This window comes from Typopeltis vanoorti, chromosome 12, assembly GCF_054136105.1.
Source record: "Typopeltis vanoorti isolate ZY-2024b chromosome 12, IOZ_Tvanoo_1.0, whole genome shotgun sequence".
Lineage (NCBI taxonomy): Eukaryota > Metazoa > Arthropoda > Arachnida > Uropygi > Thelyphonidae > Typopeltis > Typopeltis vanoorti.
In genome coordinates this window covers 84,936,960-84,960,549 of record NC_143560.1, presented here as the reverse complement: position 1 = coordinate 84,960,549, position 23,590 = coordinate 84,936,960, and the positions used below count along the sequence as shown (strand labels likewise).

At 34.5% G+C, this 23,590-nt stretch overlaps 1 protein-coding gene across 1 annotated transcript in view; it reads left to right on the top strand.

Annotated features, from left to right (window-relative positions):
- Nucleotides 1-23,590, top strand: part of LOC150100952 (uncharacterized protein ZK1073.1-like) — a 355,092-nt gene that overhangs the window by 215,031 nt on the left and 116,471 nt on the right. The window contains exon 8 of the mRNA XM_090401442.1: nucleotides 7,649-7,726. Coding sequence (XP_090257568.1) covers nucleotides 7,649-7,726 — 78 coding nt within the window. The remainder of the gene's footprint in view (nucleotides 1-7,648; nucleotides 7,727-23,590) is intronic.

The following is a 23,590-nucleotide window of genomic DNA, read 5'->3' as shown; positions in this document are numbered from 1 at the left end:
ACAGTTGAAAGTTTCCTTTATAACCAAACAAAAGTAGAACTAGGTAAACTAACAAACCAAGAAGAAGAAATAAATACAACAGAAATTGAAAATGCAATTAAAAATTTGAAAAATAGAAAATCACCAGGTCTAGATAATATCAATAATGAATTAAAAAATGGTAAAAAAATTATAATTCAGAGTTTAAATATATTATACAACCAAATAATAAATACAAAAAAGATACCAGTAGAATGGAAGAAAAGTATAACAATACCAATATTTAAAAAAGGAGATAAAAAAAAACCCAGAAAATTATAGAGGGATAAATGTATTAAATACCTCATTAAAAGTACTAACAAGAATCCTAAATAATAAAATAACAACGGAAATTAATCCATTAGATGAATAACATAGTTTCAGAGAAGATAGATCATGTACAGATGCAATTATTCATAATCAGACAGCTGATAGAGAAAACAATAGAATACAATAAGAAACTATTTATATTCTTTATAGACCTGGAAAAAGCATTTGACAGAATATTAATTCAAGATGTAATAGAAATATTGCAGAGAAGAAAAGTAGCAGAAAACATAATACAAATAATTAAAGAAATATATGATAATAATAGTTGTATAATAAAAACACAAGGAAAAATAAGTAAAGAGATACAAATCAGTAATGGCATTAGACAAGGAGACTCTTTAAGTCTAACAATATTCAATATAATAATGGATGAAATAATACAAAAAGTTAATAAAATACAAAATACAGGTGTGAAAATAAACAATAGAATAATAAGAACTATATGTTATGCAGATGATGTAATATTAATTGCAGAAAATGAAACTCAGCTACAAATATTACTACATACGTTTAATAAAGCAGCAAAATTGTATAATATGAAGATATCAAAAACTAAAACAAAATGTATGACAATATCACAAGAACCACAAAGATGTAAATTAGAATTGGAAGGTACTATTATTGAACAAATAACGAATTACAACTGCTTAGGTATACAACTGAACTGGGAAGGCAGGCCACATTTAGAAGTCAGTGAACAAGTTGCAAAAGCTGCAAGAATATCACGATGCTTGAACAAAACAGTATGGAAAAATAAACATCTTAGAGTAGAGACAAAAACCTGAATTTATAAAGCAGTAATCAGGCCTATTATGACATATAATGCAGAAACAAGATCAGACACTAGGAAAACAAGTCAAATGTTAAACACAGGTGAAATGAATATATTAAGAAAAATATAAATAAAACTAGATTAAATAAAATAAAAAATGCAGATATAAGAAAACAGTGTGAAATACAAGCAATAAACAATTGGGTAGCAACCCGAAGAATAAAATGGATTGAACATGTGGAAAGAAGAAGTGAAGATAGAATAATAAAACAAGTCTATAGTTGCAAACCAAAGAATAAGAGAAGAACAGGAAGATAATAAATACAAAAAAGATTAAAATATACTATTAAAGAAGATAAAGTCTTGATACAAAATAAATAACGGAAAAAACTCACGTAGAAAGATTATTTAATAGTATAATTTTCGCCTGTGTGTCACAGGCATCTTCAGTACATTAAGCTCAAAATTAAACACTAACTGACAATTCCAAAAAGCGCCACCTAAGTAGCTGGTGTAAGATAACTAAAAAGGTCAATAACTTTCCTAAAAAAAAAAAATTAATACAATAAAAAGTTAGGAAAGATTAGCTGATTTGTAAAGTACTATCTCCCATAAAGGGGATAGACGTAAGCCGTCAGATCTGTTTAAGTTAGAGAATGAAGTAGAGTTTCACATGTTTCTTTATAAAGGCGTTCCATGAGAAACTGACTTTTGTGAAGAACTCTTGTCTTTCTCTAATGAACTCTGTGTCTAGTGAAGATGGCATGTTCAGAAAGTCCAGACTTTTCAGGTTTAAAGTATTCAATATAAGATTGGTGTTCTTCTAGCCGAATAGAGGCAGATCTTCCCATTTGTCCAAAATAAGATAATCCACAAGAGCACGGAATCTGGTAGACACCTGGATGATTAAGATGTGGAAGCTTGTCCTTAGGAGAAGTGAGAAAGGTGGAGATTTTTCTAAACGGTCGAAAGGCAACAAAAATATTCAGTGGTTTTAAAACTTTTGCTTTACGTTCACTGATGCCTTGTACATAAGGGATAGTAATGCGTATTATTTCCTCTGTGTTTGAAGAGGAAGACATTAAAACTACTCAAAGTTCTTTTAATGAAGCAATTCTTCATTAAAATATAACTATAATAATATATAACTTCTTCCTTTCTATCTAATGGTTATAAAAATTGCTTCATTAAAAGAACTTTGAGTAGTTTTAATATGTCTTCCTCTTCAAACACAGAGGAAATAATACGCATTACTATCCCTTATGTACAAGGCATCAGTGAACGTATAGCAAAAGTTTTAAAACCACTGAATATTTTTGTTGCCTTTCGACCGTTTAGAAAAATCTCCACCTTTCTCACTTCTCCTAAGGACAAGCTTCCACATCTTAATCATCCAGGTGTCTACCAGATTCCGTGCTCTTGTGGATTATCTTATTTTGGACAAACGGGAAGATCTGCCTCTATTCGGCTAGAAGAACACCAATCTTATATTGAATACTTTAAACCTGAAAAGTCTGGACTTTCTGAACATGCCATCTTCACTAGACACAGAGTTCATTAGAGAAAGACAAGAGTTCTTCACAAAAGTCAGTTTCTCATGGAACGCCTTTATAAAGAAACATGTGAAACTCTACTTCATTCTCTAACTTAAACAGATCCGACGGCTTACGTCTATCCCCTTTATGGGAGATAGTACTTTACAAATCAGCTAATCTTTCCTAACTTTTTATTGTATTAATTTTTTTTTTTTAGGAAAGTTATTGACCTTTTTAGTTATCTTACACCAGCTACTTAGGTGGCGCTTTTTGGAATTGTCAGTTAGTGTTTAATTTTGAGCTTAATGTACAGGCGAAAATTATACTATTAAATAATCTTTCTACGTGAGTTTTTTCCGTTATTTATTTTGTATCGATATGTCTACTCACGGTTTACCTCTTTTAAAAGATAAAGTCTTGGTCGCAACAGATACTACATCTAATGCATGAAGAAGAAGAAGAAATATATTGTCAGTGAATGAACTTCCCATGAGGAGCCTGCCAACTCAATGGAGGGTGTAATAATAATATTACTAAAATAAAGAGCCAGAAAACTTCAGTTCAGCAATGCAAAATTGCATAAGCAAAGTGGATATTAGATCCAGCATTATTTCAAAGCTGAATGTAGAAACTATGAAGGTTTCGTAAGTTGACCAGAGAGCTTGCAGGAATACATTCCTCGGCATCCTCAAGTTGCCTTTGTGTGGACTACTCAGAAAACATAGGCGCTGCCCAATTTGTAATTTTAATATTAATTTAGTACATTTTGATGAGGTTTCACTACTGGCCTGACAACTGTTTCGAACTGGTTGGGTCTCTTTAGAGACCAGGCAGAAACCTTAAGAGAGCAGAAACTCTTGTTGACTGTTAAGGAACTTGAAATGTCAAAGAAATGTATTTTATGCAGCAACCAAGAGTTCACTTATGAAAAATACATTTCTCTGACATTTCAAGTTCCTTAGTACTGAATGAGAGTTTTTGCTCTCTTAAGGTTTCTGCCTGGTCTCTGAAGAGAACCAACCAGTTCGAAACAGTTAAACCTTATCAAAATGGACTAAATTAATATTAAAATTACAAAACCTTATCAAAATAGACTAATAAAAGGCAAATATATAGACTCTTGGGCAGCACTTGTCTTTTAAGTAGTCCACACTAAGGCAACTTGGGGATGCCGAGGAATGTATTCCCGCAAGCTCTCTGGTCAGATTAGAAACTTTCATAGTTCCTACATTCGGCTTTGAAATAATGCTGGATCTAATATCCACTTTGCTTTCATAATAATATAATTTTCAGTAACAGTTTACCATTTTCAGCATACAAGCATTAACTTAATTATGACCGATGACTTTCAGCTGAATATGTCCCACTAAATTTATAAAATTGGAGTTGGCAACGTATTCATCTAATATGATGAACTGCCAGCGAATATTGTCCAGCTGCTCATATCACTAAAAACACATTTATTGATATGTTTTTCACTTTGTTTATTTTGATTTCTAATTTCAGTAGAAAATGTAGTCCAATTAACATTTAATTTGATATCCAACATCTTACCGGGGTGGAGGAATTTTATTCACCCACGAATATGCGGCATGTTTTCTGTATAGGCTCCATTTCCCGGTGTAGATTGATGCTTACATCTACATCTGGAAAATGGTAAATACACTATATTATTGCATTTTACAAATACAGTAGTGTCTAGGTTCACATACCTCCAATGATGTGTCCTAAGTGATGAATACCTGAACTCAGAACCCAAAAGGAGGATCCAGTTAGGTTTAATAAACTGGAAGAAGGTTTCAGGTATCTTGTGTGATTAAAAAAAAAAGTGTCTAGCAAGTTACAAGGAAAGATCTACAAAATGTTAGCAAGACCAGCACTGATATATAGCAGTGCTGGTCTTACTGTGACAATGCTGAGACTTTCAAGTCGTATAACAAGATTGGTTAAGATCAAAAACTCATTGATCTGATCTGCAGGACAATGAAAATAATTCAAGTATCTGGGAATATTAGGAAATCAAGGTTAAGGTGGTTTGGTCATGTTATATGGCGAGACAAAAGCTATGTAGGGGAGGAGAGTGTTGGAAATGAAGCCATGAGACAAAAGAAGTAAGGGGAGGCACCTAACAATAATGGCTGGACAGCTTGAGAGGTGGGGGAGAAGAACCTCAAAACTAGAGGAGAACATGGCTTTAGACAGAACTGAATGGTAGAGATTGATACTTTGCAGGGACTTTACTTTTGGAGTCCCTGCAGAGACTGAAGAGAATGAAGCTGAAGAAGTAGTAGTGTCTTGCATTGTGGGAATTAAAGAATATTTTAGGGATAACACAGTTGTCATAGTAATGCTATCATTTCAATGTGTCATAGTAAACATGACAAACTGAAATCATAGCACATGTAACCACAAATAATCATGCAGATACAAAATATTCAGATTATAGTAAATTAAAGATACCAAGAAATTATGTACTTGGTTTAATCCTTTATCCAAGTGTAAGCAAACAAACTTTGTGCCTAAAGTATTTTCAGAACTAGGGCAACTCTTGGTAAAGGTGGTATGACTTCACATCACTTGCCTTAGTATTCCATAATGCAAAGCACATCCCCTTGTGTACATGTATAATGCTATGCATTATGGGAAGGATCACTACCCAGACCAGTTTTGACCTTTATTGAGGTCTCATTAGTGGGAGCCAGAACCAGAGGTGATAATAAGGTTAAAGTAATGCAGAAGTCATATTTTCATATATGAGTTACCAAAAGGTGTCGCACCTTAATTAAATTACTCTGGATTAGAGAAAAGTTGAAGTTTTTTCACTTGGTTATATACTATAAATTAAAGATACCAAAAAAATCCCATAATGCAAAGCACATCTCCTTGCAAACATGTATAATGCTATGCATTATGGGAAAGGTCACTACATATTAAATGAATGCGAAAAAGAGCTGACTGTACCCTTGACTTGGTTGTTCAAAGAAGTCTGGCAACAGGAACAGTCCCAGAAGAGTAAAAAGAAGGAAAAATAGTGCCACTGCATATGGGAGAATTCAAGTCAGTAGTGCCAAATTATATGCTAGTGTATATCAAGAGTGATGAAGGTGATGGAGAGGCTAGTTAGAGACATAAGGATTAATGAAAATGGAACAGGAGGTCATGCTTTAGTAACTTGGTTACATTTTATTATAGAGTGACTAGTGTATTGGATGGGAGAGATGTGTATACTGTGATTTATTTGGATTTTGCTAAAGCATTTGATCAAGTACCACATGATAAAGTGGTGTTGAATTTGGGCATGATGGGCTTGGATAGTTAGTTGCTAACTCGGTTACGAGGCTGGTTGACTAATAGGAGCCAGAGAGTTGTGTATAAAGGTGCAGTGTCACAAAAAAGGGAAGGTGACGATGATGGGGTGCCACAGGATTCTGTTCTGGGACCACTTATTTATTTATTTATTCGTATGGAGTTTCCTCCCTTTTTCTCTCCCATTCCTATTGGGATGGGGAAGAGTTGAGCCCCCTCATGGGGGGTTAAGTATTTATGCCTGTAGATCCATGTATGTTCACGGGATCAGTTTTCCTGCTTGCGGGATGAAAAACGCCAGATAAATTGGCAGAAAAAACCCTACTGCCCGTGTCCAAGACTGTCTAACTTGGCTATGGCTGAGGAAGATCCTCAAATTCCTCACGTCTTCGAACTTGGGACACTCCTTCCCCAGTCATATGGTTGTGAAGTGCACAGCCACTAGGCTAACCGTGCGGATTCTGGGACCACTGCTGTTTAACTTATGTATCAATAATATAGTTCACAGTATGAAAGTAGATAGTTGTTTGCTGATGATGCAAAATTAGGAAGACTAATGTTAAGAAATTCTGATTGTAAGAGGATTTGAATAGGTTGGTGGTGCTTTTGGCTGAAGAATGAGGGTTTCGTTTCAGTGTTGCTAAGTGTAACATTATGCACTTTGGGCCCATGAAGATGGAATGAGGTTTACCACAGTGGAAGAATTTTGCATCAGGAGGTAGAGGAAGCAAGGGATCTGACATCTTGGTAGATTGCTAACTGAAGTTCAGGGGACACATCGCAAAAGTTGAAAGGGTTACCCAAAAGATTTGTTCCTAGCATGTAAGGATAAGGAGGTGATAGTTCAACTTTATAAGGTGCTAATTAGGCCCCATTTGGATTTCTGTGCACAGATCTAGTCACCTGGCTATATTGGTGATAGGGAAACATTCCAAAGAGTGCAGAGATGAATACAGACTGAGGGAATGAAGACTTTTAGAGCTTGGCAGATAGTAGAGGGGGGGGGGATATGATTGAGATGTATAAGCTTGTGAGAGGAGCGTACCAAATAGATATAGGAGATTAATGCATAGGATAATGAGTCATGTAAGAGCTAGAGGTCATCCCTGGAGGCTATAAAAAGGTCATGTGAGTAAAGAGGTGAATAAGAGATTTTTTTGCATGGCAAGTGGTGAGTGAGATGCTTTGCCAAAATGGGGTGAGTGTTCCAACATTGAATCTGTTCAAAGCAAGGTTATGATAGTTATTGTGCTCTGTGAGTATTTAATCTTCTGCTATGAGTCTTTGGACTCCAATGAGGCTTGGAAGTACTCAATCATATTAATATTATTTATTTACTGGATTCTGTTACTTTGAATTTTAAAAGCTGTATTATTAGTATTAACTTATTTCCTATTCATGAACTAACAAGTACATACGCTCAAATATTGCAGGTTAATTTTTAAGTTAAAAATATTGGGATATTAAACCAATTAAATTGTTTAAAAGGTATAGTGTTAAAAAACTTTTTTTTTTTACAATTTTTTACTTTTGAAATAAGATATGCTGAAATGTTGTTTTATAAAGTGAGATGCTTAAATACATCGGCTTTGCAGTTAAGACATATCTGTGCAACATATATATTAAAAAGATATAGTAATTAAATTCTTTAAATGCAAACAGCTAAGGCAAAATTATTTTTATAAAGATTGAGAGCTGGAAGCTTCAGACTGTTGGATTGATTCCTACTGTTGAGCAGTATTTGGCCTTTCACAAATTTGGCATGGTAAGTTCATTTTATTTCATAATAAACTTTTACATGTTTTTTACTATGTATATACATTTTTAAAAAATTTCAATGTATAAAATTTACATAGCACATTCAAAGGGACTTGTATTTAATATGAAATAATTCTTGTTTTGTTAATTTAGTTAAAAATGTCTTGACAAAGTGAACTCCATGTTAAAAGTTCATAGCAAGTTTATTTATAGATTTTCACTTTCATGCTATGAAAGGCTGCTGTATGTTTGTCAACATGCTGTGTCTTATATCATGAGACTGGTGAGACTTTGAAAGTACTACACATATTAAGTTTACATTATTACTCCTGTCAGCAATTTTCTTTCAATTTAGTCTGTTACTTACCAGCACTTCAGGATTGTCAGATCTTATGTTTGTGTTCTAGGGTACTTCTAGCCACACTAATCCACCTAGGTTTACTTCTCTTCTTCTTCTTGGTCTTTTTTCCCGCTATCTTAGCATCAAACTTGTTTTGCTAACCTTTCCTTTCCTCTCCTCTTGGGTTTAAGTAACCATATACTACTTGAGATTAGTTCTTCTCACACATTTTTGAATGATAACATGACAAGTTCCTTCATACTATCTTTAATTTGACCATGATTCTGACAGTGATGCCATCTATTCACTCCTCTAATTTTTCTTAAAACTCTCATATCTGTGATATCCAGTCCTTTTTTTCACTTGTTCTATATTTTTAACTTATTTTTTGTTATATTTTTATTTTTTTACTTGTTTTCTAGGTTCTCCATTGAGGATGTAGTTGAAGTTTTCCATGTTCATGCTTCCTATTTTCTTAGGTTTGGCCTTTTTATTGTTAATTTTCATTCCAAATTTGTTGCAGCTGTTGTTCAGTTAAAGAATCCTGTAGAGTTGCATTGAATTTGTTTAGGAATACAACATCTGTATAAAGCAAAGAGCTAAGTTTGATATATCTTGGATTGATATCAGGTTTAATGCCATTTTCTTTTATAATGTGATCCATATAGAGAATGAATAAGAATAGTGATAGAGTGCATCCTTGTCTTATGCTTGAATTTATATCAAAAACCATATTCCTGTACTTCCTTTAATTCTACCTGCTGACTTAAATTTACAACTTAAATATAGACTACCTATTGCTCTGTACAGTGCTCAATTTACCTTGCATTGCCATAGTATTCTCAACTGCTTTTCTCTTGCTATCTTGTCATATGCTATTTTCAGATTCATAAAACTTGTACAGATCCTTGTTAAATTCCCATGAATTTTCAACTACTATTTGTCTTAAAGTGAAAATCTGATCTGGGATAACCCCTGTTTGACCTTACCCAAGTTTCCCTTTCATAGTTTTTTTAGCCTCTTCTTGAGTATATTTACATAAATCTTACCTGAAACACAGAGGAATTTACTGTAAGGAAATTCCTCTGTAATTCCAGCTTTCCAAATTGTGCAGCACAGCCACTGTAAAACTGTTATTCTCCATATATGAGCATTTTTAGTCAAATATCATATACTCCAGCTGCCTTTTCACATCTCCAATTTCCTTTATATTATTCTTTTCTCCATTTCTAAGCTTTTCATCCAGAACATTTGCTGCCTTCTTTATTCTTACCAACAAAGAGAAATGTGACATTTCTCTTTCTAATTCTCAGAGCACGTTGACTCACTTGGTATGAACTTTCAATTTTCTTTATTCTTTTCCGTGATTGCCTCTTTTAACTTCCAGTCCCATGGAGTTCCATTTTTTCTATCCTCGCTGACAAGTTCACCACATGCCTTACTAGTTGAAGCAGTCAGTTTTCTCCAGAGCGTGCACTGAGATTTTAAGGTAGGGTTCTTGTTTCCAAATTTTTTCATTTTTGCTAAAGAATTAAAGTCAACTCTCAAACAATATTTGACAGTTGACAAATTATCCTTTATCACAGTTACCTGAATATATAGCATCCTATATTTATTATTTTGCTGGATCTCGCCTGTTTTAGTCTTCTTCGTTTCAGTAACATGAGTTATGTTACTTTTAGTAGTTCCAGCATTTTGGCTTGCTTTTCTGTTGATGTGCCTATCTTAAGTTCTTCTTAAATTGAGTTAAGAGCAGCTAATAAACTTGATGTTGAATCTATATGAAATGCAATTTCTAGTTTCAAATAGCTCTCATTGGTGGTTGTTAGTTGTAGGTCAGGTTATCTGTTCTGCAAGCCTGAATAAGTTTTCTAGTTTCATACAAAATGAATCATCCTTGTTTTCTTTTTAGGCTACTATACAAGCAATACTCTTTGCTAGACTCCTTAAAAATACAAGAAGTTGGTGCCTAAATTAGGCATTGAAACTGTAGACCAGTCTGTTTCATAGTTGTCTGTAGATAGATGTTGATTTGGGAGTCCTGACTTATCTCTCTAATTGTTATTATTCAGGACTTATTGTACATGTATCCACAGAAAACTGTAAAATAGAATAGTCAATATGCTGTGTCAAAATAACTACTTGGACTTCTCCCATTTTAAAATGAAACTGACTGATGTGTATATCCTGCCATCACGTGTTTTATTACTGCTGTTTAAGACAGAACATGTGCTGTTGGTTGGCTGTATTTGTGCATGCATAACATCTGGACTTTGAAGAATTATCATAGAGTGTTATATGAGTGGCATGTCTATTCATGACTGGTAAAAGAACACATTACTTAAAATTGACTATGGGACCATTATCATTTAGTGGAAATATGAGGATGTTTTCAGCCAAGAACCACACAGGAAGACCTAGAAAACTAGCTACTAAGTGACTAAAGGCTCTTTAGAAGATGGTATAGAAATCTCAGCAGTCAGATATGGAAATGACTTTTGGATCACTCTTTCCACAGGTTATGTGGATTGTGGTTAGCAGTATGACTCAGCTGTTGTCTATAAGTCCCCCTCTCCATCCCCCTAACCAACCATGGCACCTAACAGTGCAGACTATAGTTGTGTAAAGAACATTTTGAATGTCTTCAGGATATCATATGACCATGATAGAGAGTGATAGTCATACATTTTCAGATCAGATGGGTGAGTGCAAGTATGACAGATCTCAGGGAACACCTTATGTCTTATGTTTGTTCAACATACAGTGGCACATGGACTGGTTAGTATCATACAGAAGGGAAAATGGTTCAAAATTTGTGACTCATATTACAGATTGGTGCCTAAAAGGGTGAAAAGTGTTGTGATCTGAGCTAATTGGAGGGAACACACAATGAAGATGTGCACAGTGTGTGTGTTTCCCTGAAATATAGTATTGATCTGATGTCTATTTCAACATAACATAGTTTCATTCCCTTATTTTGAAAGGCTTCCTAATTGTGTCATGTCTAGGACGTTAGGAAAATAAGTCACTCGTAATAAGTTTGACAGAAATAAGAGACTTAACTCATTTGGCATTGTTTAAAATCTGTTTTGCAGTGAAGTTGATTAAACTCTGCCAACAACTGTGAATTATTTGAAACAGTAAATTGTATATTTATAGATGTATCACACATTATTATTATTAAGATTACATCTCCGTGGAATCAAAAGATTCATCATGGAAGTTCCACATTCTCATGCAAAGAGATCATTGAACCATGCCTTAAATCTATTCATAGTAACTGCACTCACCACACTTTCAGGCAATGCATTCAACTCATCAACCACTCTCCATGCAATGAACCAGCTCCTCGTTCCATTCTCCTCATACAGCCTTCCAGGGTTGGCTCCTGGTTCTACTCTTGTCTCTACGAAAAATCTCCTATACATTAATCTGGTAACAACTCCCTCACCAACTTACACATCTTCTCCTCTCTTCCTTCTTTTCACAAAGCTCTTGAAATTGCATTCCCTCTATCTGTCTTCATATCCTACATTCCATAGACCTGACACAAACTTAGTGAACCTTCTCTTGAGCCTCTTTAATATATCCTTATTCCTGATGACTAAACCAGGTGACCAGATCTACACAATAGTAGTTCATATGCAGCCTAATCAAGGCCTTATACAAGGGGAGCTGAAAAGTTCTGGTAAACACCTAGAACAAAAATGATATTAAAGCAACTGATATAACCACAAGAAACAGCATATCTTAAAACCCTTTAACCCCTGTGTTTTCTTTTAGAATATATAAAAAGACATGTAAGAGGTTTTGAAGAAATTCAAAAACACAGAGGTGTGGACCATCATCACATTTTTATTGCTGCAAGAAAAGTCTACAAATGAGATTCACCAAACTTTGTGTCACCACTGTGCCCCAGCATATCCAACAGTTGCCAGATGGGTGGCTAAGTTTAAAACTGGGCATCATGAGATAACAGATGCCCCCAGTTCAGAAAGACCTTCCACAGTAATCACACCTGAAAACATCGATGCATAGCATGCCATGACAGATGAATACCAGCCAGAAACATTGCAAGGATTCTGGGGATATCCAGGGAATGAGTTGGGGGTCATTATCCCCCCTCCCAACATCTTGACATGCAGGAGCTCTCGGCGAAGTGGGTCCCCAAATGTTTGAATGATGACCAAAAGATAGAACATGTAGTGTCAAGATATTTTGGGTCATTTTGAGAAATCAGGTGCAAATGTTTTGGCTCGTATTGTGACTGTTGATGAAACTTGGCTTCATCACTATGACCTTATTTTAAAAATCAGCAGGGAAGGTTCTTGCCATTGTCTTTTGGGATATGGATGGTGTAATCCTTACCAAGTACCTCAAAAAAGGTGAAACTGTTACAGCAGCAGTTTATTTAATAGCTCTGAAGGAATTGAAGGAGGTACTGAAGGAAAACACTGCAGGAAACTGAGCAGAGATGTATTGCTTTTGCAGGACGGCACACCTGTTCACACTGTTCTTGAAACCCAACAGACAGTTCACAACTTGGGCTTTCAATGTGTGTGTCTCACCCACCTATTCACCAGACCTGGCTCCATCTCTTTCTATTCCCAAATTTAAAAAAGCACTTGAAAGGAACAAAATTTATCACAAATGATAGTCATATCTGCAGCTGAGGACTGATTTGTGCAACAAGGGAAATACTTTTCTCAGAGAATTGCAAATGATTGCAAATACTTTCATCTATTTTACTCCTCCTACTTTATTTAGCCTTTTCACCTTTGGAATATGCTCAGATATCTCTTCTGCTGTTAAATAGCATTTTCATAAATACCCAAGCAACACATTTTTCTTTTCTGCTCAACTCCTCTTTCCATGGTATATTGCCCAGTTGATTCTTAAGCTTTTCATAATTGCTGACCTTGTAGTTTTTTACATATCTTCTTCTCTTCCTGAATTGTAACCAGCCTCATATGACTGCTTACAATTCAGGTGACACCTCATAGTCCTCTCCCGTTGCCAACTAGAAGAAGATTGGATTCTCCATTCACAATCGTATCTTCTGATTATTATTGGATCTGAGATTCTCAACCCTCATGTGTTCTCTGTTACACATTGTCTAAGATGGTTGTCATTTAAAAACTAAAGACATTCGTTCTCCTTGTTCCGTGATGATGTCTCTTCATTCCAAGCAGTATTGTCATAATTAAAATCACCCATAATGATTATCCTTCTTACTAAGTCAATTTGCCTGTCTCCACATTCCCAGTTCTATAGAGACACCCAACTAAATATCTCATTGTATCCACCTTCAATCTGATCTGTTAATATGAAATCAGATGAAATATGAATATTTAATAATATGAAATAAAAGGAAAAAAAAAACTTAAAAATAATAAAAGTATGAAAGTTCTGAGAAGAGCTTTGGCAGTAGGAAACAAACAGAACTTGTTGCACTAATGGGAAAGGATGACAAAATAATCAGAGATACAAATGAAATAATGAATAATTAAAGAATATTGTGAAGAATTTTACATGAGAAAGAAATTTAGAGACAATCTGCTTCAAGAAGGGTTGTCAATTAGACATGCCAAAAGTTATGAGAGAAAGGCAACTTTAAAAACAGTGAAGCAGGGAAAAGTTCCAGGTAAAGATGTAATTCAAATGAAATTGTTGATATTTGGACGGAAGACAGTGACAGATTACCTGGCAAGACTCGCATTCTTTACACTTTGTTTAAAACAGATAAAAATCCCAGAAGCGGTGTACAATGTATTAATAATAATTGTTTGCCAAAAAATAGGTAAAAAGAAGAATATTAAAAATTATAGACCCATTCGTTTATTACCAGCAGCATACAAGACATTTACAAAAGTAATAAATAACAGAATAATGCAACAACTCAGAGGAGTAGGCATTGTTTATATGTAATTATGATACCATTGATGATATTTGAATACCCTTGCGCAAATTATTGGAAAGACAAAGAAATCTCTGTTTAGTTTGTGGACTTTGAAAAAGCATTTGACTCCATCAAAACTTCAGCTATCCTAGAATCATTGTAAAAACAAAGAATACAGTAAGTATGCATAAAAACCATGAAATATATATATATATATATATATATATATATATATTCATATTTATATATATATTCATATTTATATATACTGACTATAACCGAGACTAGAATAACAATTAAATTTATTCAAAACGGAACATGTTTCATTGGATTGTCCATCTTCTTCAGGTGTGGGAACATAGAAAGCAAGTAAATACTATAAGAAACATCGTATCACTATAAAATGGCTATCATAAAATTCAGTTAGCTTTGAATTGTAGCTACAGTCAGTGTTGAAGTTCTATTGTTAAGTAGCTGTGTGCGTCTGATTTCACCCGTGTGCCAATATCGGATAGCAGAGCTGAAAGAGTCCGGTAGATTATAGCTAAGGTTATTATTTATGTGATGAGGGTCCATAACAATTTCCGTAGACTCAACTATGCATCGCTCTACCTCGTCACGGCATATATGAAGGTTTGAGGTTGTTGTCCAGTTTATCTCATGTTGACAGCCTTCATCATTTGTGTTTACTGAAAACAGTACATGGCTTGATATATATATATATGAAAATGAATTTTTAACTTGGGGATATTGTATATTAGGATAACCAAGTAATTTTATAAGCTTGGTTATTTTTACTCCTAATCCCAAGTAAGCAAACAGTTAAGTTTGCGCCTGAAACATAGTTCAAATCTAAAGATGGTACAACACCAGGGCAACTCATTGTAAAGGTGGGTAAAGCTCTGATCACTATTCTTAGTATTTCCCATAATGTAAAGCACATCTCACTAAAAGATGTATACTGCAATACATTATGGGTGGGGTCACTACCCAGACCGGTTTCAACCTTTTTTGAGCTTTACCCACCTTTACAGTGAGTTGCCCTGGTGTTGTACCATCTTTAGACTTGAACTACGTTTCAGGCGCAAACTTAACTGTTTGCTTACTTGGGATTAGGAGTAAAAATAACCAAGCTTATAAAATTACTTGGTTATCCTAATATCAATATATATATATATATATATATATATATATATATAGTCAATGGCACCTCTGTTATTAAACTGCATATGAAAATCAAAAAAATTCCAATAAAAGAGGAATAAAACAGAGAGATATAATATCTCAAACTCTTTACATCCACTTTAGAGGAAGATTTTCATGAATTGAACTGGATGAATGGAGAAATTAAAATTAATGGAAAGAGTAACTTGCCTACGTTTTGCTGATGATATAGTTCTCTTGGCAGAAGATGCAGAAGACCTAGAAATAAAATTAAGGGAATTAGTGACACTAACATAGCATTGACAACAACACAGTCAATGACACTTTTCTTATTCTTTGCATCTTCTCTCCGTGTGAATTTGTGCGCATTTTTATCTTGGGACATGGTGTTAACAATAACTAGTCCATGTCCTGAGTAGAAATCTAGCAGGTGCATACCATTATTATTAGCTTTGCTCTTTTCTCCAAAATTTCCCAAACACATTCTTATAGTTACTTAAATATAAAGAGCTAATAAGCTTCATTTCAGCGATATAAACATTATTTAAATTAAGGGGATATTAAATCCCACATTGTTTTAAAACCGAAAAAGAAACTCAAAAATTGGAATCGAAGAATTTCATGCCGATATAGAAAACTATAAAGTATCGGCGACACTAGCATTAGCCAATGCAAGTGACCCTAGTACGTAGTACAATACTGGACAACTCGTAGCAAAGGTGGTATCAATACACTTTGGTATCAATTTGGTCTAGCTACTCACTGATGAAGCCTCAAAAAAGGCTGAAACCGGTCTGGGTAGTGACCTCTCACCATAATGTAATAACAGCATACATTTCCTAGGAAATGTGTTTTTACATTATGGAAAATACCTAAGAATAGCGATCAGAACTTCACCACCTTTGCTACGAGTTGTCCGGTATTATACTATGTACTAGGGTCACTTGCATTGGCTAACGCTAGTGTCGCCGATACTTTATAGTTTTCTATATCGGCATGAAACTCTCTGATTCCAATCTTTGAGTTTCTTATTCGGTTTTAAAACAATGTGGAATTTAATATCCCCTTAATTTAAATAACATTCTTATAGGTTTGGTAATCATTTCCTACTCTGTGTTTGGATCTCCAACAAGGACAAACTTTTCCTTTTTTTTTTGTTATGTCACTGCCTTCTCTAACGTTTCAAAAAATTCCTCCACTACTTCCTTAGTAGAACCTTCTGCGGGACCATAAGCATAAATGTCCCATTGTCCAGTTCCCCATTATGATATTAGCCCACATCACTTTACTTGATAATGGCTGCCATTCAAGAAGATTATCCTCATATTTAGTGTTTAATATTATAGCCACCCCTTTTTTCCCCTGATTATTATTGCCTGAATATAACATCTTATATTCGTTGCTTAGAAAGAACTCACCTGTTTTTGTCTTCTTTTGTCAGTAACATGTATTATGTTATTATAGAACTGATACTTATTCAGTTCTTGTGCTAGTCCCATTTCTTTTCCATTGATGCTTCTTATGTTGATGGTACCAATCTTGATCTCTGCTGATGTTGAGTTGGGGTTTGTTCTGGTAATTAAAAATTACAGTAATTAAAAAAAAATTATTCCATGCAACTTTTTTTATGGGAATACCAATTATGGTTACCTGCCACAAAAATTTAAGCTTTTCTAGAGGCATAATATCAGAGTGGGACTTCCTTGATGTTCTTCCTAATAAGGAGATCTGCTCTGAACTCAAGGATCAAAGGGTGACAGCCATAAGAGGAATTCTCATATGTGGAGATGGACATCTGGTATTCACAGAAACATTATTCTTACCTTCAAAAAACAAAAACTGCTTACATCTGTCAAAGCAGGTTAAATCAACAGTCAGAAATATTTTTATTCTCAATACCTGTTATGGCTCTATCATCTGTTCCCAGTGTGGCAATAAAGATCATGAGAATAAAAAATGTAAGAGTAAAACACCAAAATGTTGTAACTGGAAGGAGACCACATAGCATGCTCCTGGGCATGCCAAAGGCAGAAAGATGAAAAGAAGATACACGAATTAAAAACAGAGCAGTTCAGCACTGTCAAGAGGTGAAGAGGCAGTATACCACAATGGTAGCAAAAACATCTGTTAAACTCTTTTATTCTGAGAAGGCAACTGTCAAGAAAGTGTAACATCCTGCTCAGCATAAGATGGTTTAGTTTAGTAGATGTTTTTGCTACAGTGTTTGGAATTTGACACATAGCAATCCCACCTTCTCACAACTACAACATCCCTGAATGATATGACTTGCTTGCTGTCTCCTTAGAGCAGGGGTGGCCAACCTTTTATAGTTCATGCGCCAATTTTTTAATTTTTTAGTTAAGATGCACCACACAAACTTATACCACTTTTCAGCCCTTTTAAAATATGGTAATATGGATATATTTAACAGTTATGCATAAAATGATTTATTATATATATGGTAATATAGACACTTTTAGCAGTTTTAAATAAAAGGATTTCATATAAGGACAAGATAAACATTAATTATTTTATTGAGACTTTTGAAATTGCTTTTCTTTTGCTAAGCTTGTAATGTTTGGAGTTAAATCAGTTACAGAAAGCATCAAACAGTTTTTCAAATTTGAATCAGTCAGTCGCGACCGTAGTTTGTTCTTAATCATTTTCATTGATGAAAATGCTTGTTCGCATCTGTTTGTAGTTCTAAAATGACAGATATAACTCTGAGCAAATTTTCTCCAGTTCTGGAAAATTTTCACAGGGCAACGATCGCCAGAAATTAATTATCAGAAGCATCTGGGAGTGATGGAAGTTCATTAAATTTCATTTTCAATAAAGAATTGGTTTTGAGATCAATAAGTTCCATTTGTATGTTACTAGGCATCGTCAAGATTTTTTGTTCAGTAAGTGAAAAGGGATTTATAAATGCAGTCTTCTTCTTTTTCGGCAAAATCGCTAAAACGACTGTTAAAGGACTCTTGCAATAATCTGAATTTCTCAGTATATTCTGTAAAGTTGCCATTATCTTCAACAGATTCACTATGTTCTTTTAAATGTAGAAATTGACTTAAATCCCCGTTTTCTAACTGAGAGATGAACAGTTTTAATTTCATTTTGAATGCACTAATGTCATTTACTAAGCTAGGAAACAATTTGTTCTTGCCCTGCAGTTTCAAATTTATATCATTGAGGTGGCTGGTGATATCAACTAAAAATGCTAAATCAAATAGCCATTTCTCATCACACAACAAGGCTTTTTTCTCATGCAGCTCATCCTTCTCTTCCAGAAAATTACGAACACTTTCTTTCAGCTTCCAAAATCTACTGAGAACTTGTCCTATAGAAAGCCAGCACACCTCACAATGAAGGATGAGATCACAATATTCCATATCTAGCAGTTCACAATATTCTCTGAATTCTCTTCTGTTTAACCCTCTTGCTCTAATTTTATTCACACACTTTACAACTGGTATCATAACATGCTTCAAATTTAGAGTTTTTCCACACAGAGATTCTTCATGTATAATACAGTGATACTTTAGTAGAGAACGACTTAAAAACCTTACAAGTAAAGTTACAGTCCCAGAAACTCTACCTACCATTGACGGTGCTCCATCAGTGCAAACACTGATGAGCTTACTAGAATCTAGTTGTTGATTATCTAGACATGACTTTACTTTGTCAAATATGTCTGACCCCTCTGGTTTTTCCATGAAGTGACTCAAGACTGATAAGTTCTTCAAATATGTTAAAATTACCATAAATTCCTCTTATAAGAATGCTTAATTGGGCTACATCACATATGTCAGCGGATTCATCCAAGGCTAAAGAAAAGAAAGAACAAGCATGAACATGGTCTTTCAATTGCTCAGTAACATCATGGTAAAGTTCTTCGATGTGTCTTGTAATTGTTTGCTTGGACAGAGCAATTTAGTTTACTTTTCTTTCAACATTCTTATCACCGAGACATTTTGCAAATTTTTCGAGACAGGGCTTAACAACTTCCTCTCCATCAGAGAAAGGCTCGTGTTTTTTAGCCAATACAAAGGCAATTTCATAAGACGCCTCCAGCATTGCCAGACTTTCACAACTTTGTTTCACAAATATATTTTGTCTCTTTTTTATTTCTTCCTTTTTCTTAACCACATATTCTTTCTGCAACTCAGACCCAGGAACTAACTTCAGTTTTTCTTCTACAGCTTGATATTTTCTATAGTGTCTGTTAAGATCATGTCTTCTATTATCAGAGAGAGTGCTTTCACAAACAATGCACAACGGATTTCCTGAAGGACCTGCAATAAATAAGAACTCATTTTCCCACAGTTCAGTAAACTGGCGCTTGCTATCACCTTCTGCTTTTCTTGTGCTCATTTTCTTTTGCAAAGTAATGGGTAACTGACTGTAAAAAAAATTATTTCAAAAAGTAAAGCTTATTATTAAATAATTTATTTAAATTATTTTATTGTTTTAAACATTATGAACATTCAAAAACAGTTCTACAAGTTTAAGATAAGATTCCTGTTTTCATGAAGGCCTAATATAGTTCTATAAGTTTAAAAATCATATATATTTTTTTGTTCATAGAGAGTTTTCGTCTCTCTCTCTCGTAAATATATTATGTCCAATGAAATAAGAGATCGCTTCCTGCCATAAAACAGCCGATCAGCTGGCAATCACACACACAACCCAAACATCCTCATTACCAAAGCTTTGCTGATGATCAGTTAAATTTTAGGAATAAATCTACTATAATTAAATAAAAAGGAAAGATATTGTATAAAAAAACATAAAAACACACACATACAAATACACCGAATAATTGCAGGTTTCAGTAATCAGCAAATTAGGGGAGCAGGCAAGGTTAGGTTGAACTTGACATACGCGTTCAAAATGAAAAAATTTATTTTTAAATTTACAGAACTATATTGAGTCTTCATGAAAACAGAAATCTTATCTTAAACTTAAAGAACTGTTAATAAAAACATATAAGTTCGAAAACACAGAATTGTTCACCCACATCGAATCAGAAGTTCATTGAACGTTATGACACGAGGTCAGCTGTAAACTGATTGAGTAACTGGTGACGCATGTCAGCATTTGCCAGTGCCTGTTGCTTCAAGATCAAACAAGTATAATAAGTGCACACTCTAGAATTCAGTGGTAGGTTAATTGTGTGTTTATATATATATATAAATCATATACAAATTTAAATTTTTCTCTGGGGTTCAGTGCGCCACTTCTAATCATGCAATGCACCATAGGTTGGCCACCCCTGCCTTAGAGTATCAAATACAAAGAGAAAATTCAATGTGGACTCACTCCAGAAAACATGCTAAAAATGGTTCCCACTACACAAAAATCCTCTTATTAAAAAAAAAAAAAAATTATTGTTTTTTTTTAAATAAAAAAAAACTATTTTTTTTATTAAAAAGAGGATTTTTAATAAACTTTCTGTCCTAGAGGGAATGGAATCTGATGATGTTTTTGGATATCTTTCCAGAAGAAGATAAAATGATGGATATTCATCCACAATTCTCAACAAAGAAAAAATCCAAGACTAATGAAAACAAAACCTCTCAATGTAGGAAGCCAGATGATACCACCAAAGAGAAATAATAAAAACATTCCTACAATGGAACTGTCATAGATTCTGACAAAATATAGACAACATCATGGCTCTCTTGCAGAAGTATAAACCAATATTCTTCTGTCTGCAGGAAACATATCTGAAGCTGAGTATGCTGCATCTACCTTCCTTCTGCTGCAGAAAGGAAGAAGGTAGATGCAGATAGATATAAGACAGATAGAAGATAGATATATCTCAAGATGACCTTGATGATGTCATATTGCAGTTACCATCTCCCTTACTTTTAATAGGAATTTAAAACAGACACAGAACTCTGTGGGGTAGTATCTATACAAACATCAGAGAAAGAGTTGTTGAGTGTATGCTTGACAACAACAATCTCTCTCTCTCCCTCTTAAACATAGGAAGCTATACTTTGTTACATGTGCCTACCTAAACATTCACTGCCATCGACTTAACTGTCTGTTTATTCTCTCTTTTCCCACTATTTAAGTGGGAAACTGATGACAACCTATGTGAGTGGTCACTTTCCTGTGATATCTGCATGGGCAAACGTGCACTACATCACATTGGAAAATTATGCAAGCTGACTTGTCCAAGATGCAGTCATCTCATCTCCCATCAGCAGTGTAGAAAATCATGTAACATTATAGGACCTGTCAGAACTACAGTTCCTAAAACATTTAGTTAGTTTCCACATTTTCCTAAGCCATAGTGGAATGATGATTGCACAGCAGCCAAAGAAGCCCAGAAGAAAGCTTTGCATATTTTCTACAGATATCAGACAATGAAACACCTAACCCCTTTCAAAAGTACTTGAGCCTTAGAAAGATACATCCATTATTGGAGTCAGAAGGAATCCTTGATCCAATATACATCTATAACTAGATTCACCAATAGCAAAGAAAAAATCCAGAAAATGAAAGGCAGATATACATAGCATGGAATAGTGCCTTATCATACGTGAAACTTCTCAATCTCATTGCTTCATCAGCTCAAGACACAATCAAGGCAGAAAATAAAAAATACAATGCTGTCATTCTAAATTTCCATTCAGAAACCATTGCATGATGATGACATTTACAGTCTTGCTGAACAGTGCAACTTTGACCCCAAGAACATTGCCACGTGTCAGAAGTTTTTTCACTTGGTTATACTGTAAATTAAAGATATCAAGAAATTATATACTTGGTTTAATCCTTTATCCAAGTGTAAGCAAACAAAGTTTGCACCTGAAGTATTTTCAGGACTCTGGGTTTGGCTCCCACTGAAGAGACCTCAATAAAGCTCAAAACTGGTCTGGGTAGAGACTCTTCCCACAATGTATAGCATTATACATGTCTGCAAAAAGATGTGCTTTGCGTTGTGGGATACTAAGGCAAGTGATGTGAAGTCAGACCACCTTTACACAAGTTGCCCCAATCCTGAAAATACTTCAACAGTTTCAGCACTACTAGATGTAGAAAAAGTCATCAAAAACCTGAAATGTGGAAAGGCAGCTGGAATATATGAAATCTGACTAGAAATATTCAAATAATGAGGTATAAAAGTTTTACAGTGGCTGCATTGCACAAGGCCTGGTCAGAGGGTCGAATTCTGGATGATTGGAATGGAGCTCTCATAGTCCCATCTATAAAAAGGGAAATAAAACTGAATGTGAGAATTACAGAGATGTTTCCCTGCTGAAGGCTGTATTTATTCACAACTTCATGAGGCTCTAGCTGGGGACCCTAAAAAATTAGGGCCAATTTAAAGGTCCCAAACAATGAGGGAGGGCCACCAAAGTACTCTAGTGCCTTGTGCCCTGCCCATCTCAGGGAAGTGTGAATATGGCTCTGTCCCTACTGAGTGTGCCTGGTAAGATTTATGCAAGTATACTTGAGAAACAGCTAAGAAATATTGTGGAAGGGAAGTTTGGTGAACAACAAGCTGGATTCAGTCCAAATAGAGGGTGTCAGGATCAGATTTTCACTTTAAGACAAATGGTTGAACAATCATGGGAATATAACAACCATCTGTATTTAAATTTTGTTGATCTGGAAAAATCATATGACAAGATGCCAAGAGAGAGAAGCCATTCAAAATGCTACAGTTATGTGGTGTAAATGGAACATTATATCAAGCAATACATAGTCTCTATTTACACCACATAACTGTAGTCAAAGGTCAGCAGTTAGAATTGAAGGAGGTACAGGAAGATGGTTTGATGTAAAATCATGTGTGTGATTTTACATCAAACACATGAATGTGCACATGTGATTTTACATGTGCACATTATCACTACTGTTATTCATTATCTATGTGGATCACATTATGAAGGAAAGTGGTATTAAATCTGATATTGAAATTGGCAATGTTGATCTTAGCTCTTTACTTTATGCAGATGATGTTATACTTCTGAATAAATCCAGTACAGTCAAAACAACTAAGTATATCGAACAAGTGCTGCTGTAATAAATGAAAATCAGCAATAAAAAGACAAAAACAATGAAAATATGTAGAAATATTGAAAACATCAACTGCATCTTGAATGGTAAATCTATAGAACACGTAAAACATTTCAGCTATTTAGGCACAATTTTTAGTGAAGATGGGAATAGACAACAGAATAAATAAAGCTGGTATGGTAGGAAGTTAACTAAATAAATTTATATGGAATAAGAAAGAAATTAGTCAAAACATTAAATTAGCTGTATACAAGACAGTTTTCAAGCCAGTTTTAACTTATAAGTCTGAAAGCTTGGTTACAAATGAAACACTTGATCAAAGACTGGATACTTCTGATATGAGAGTTCTGAGAAAAATTAGTGGAGTGATCAGATAGCATCAGTGCAGTATCACATTAAAAATGTCGATATTAGGAAAGAACCTGCATTCAGGA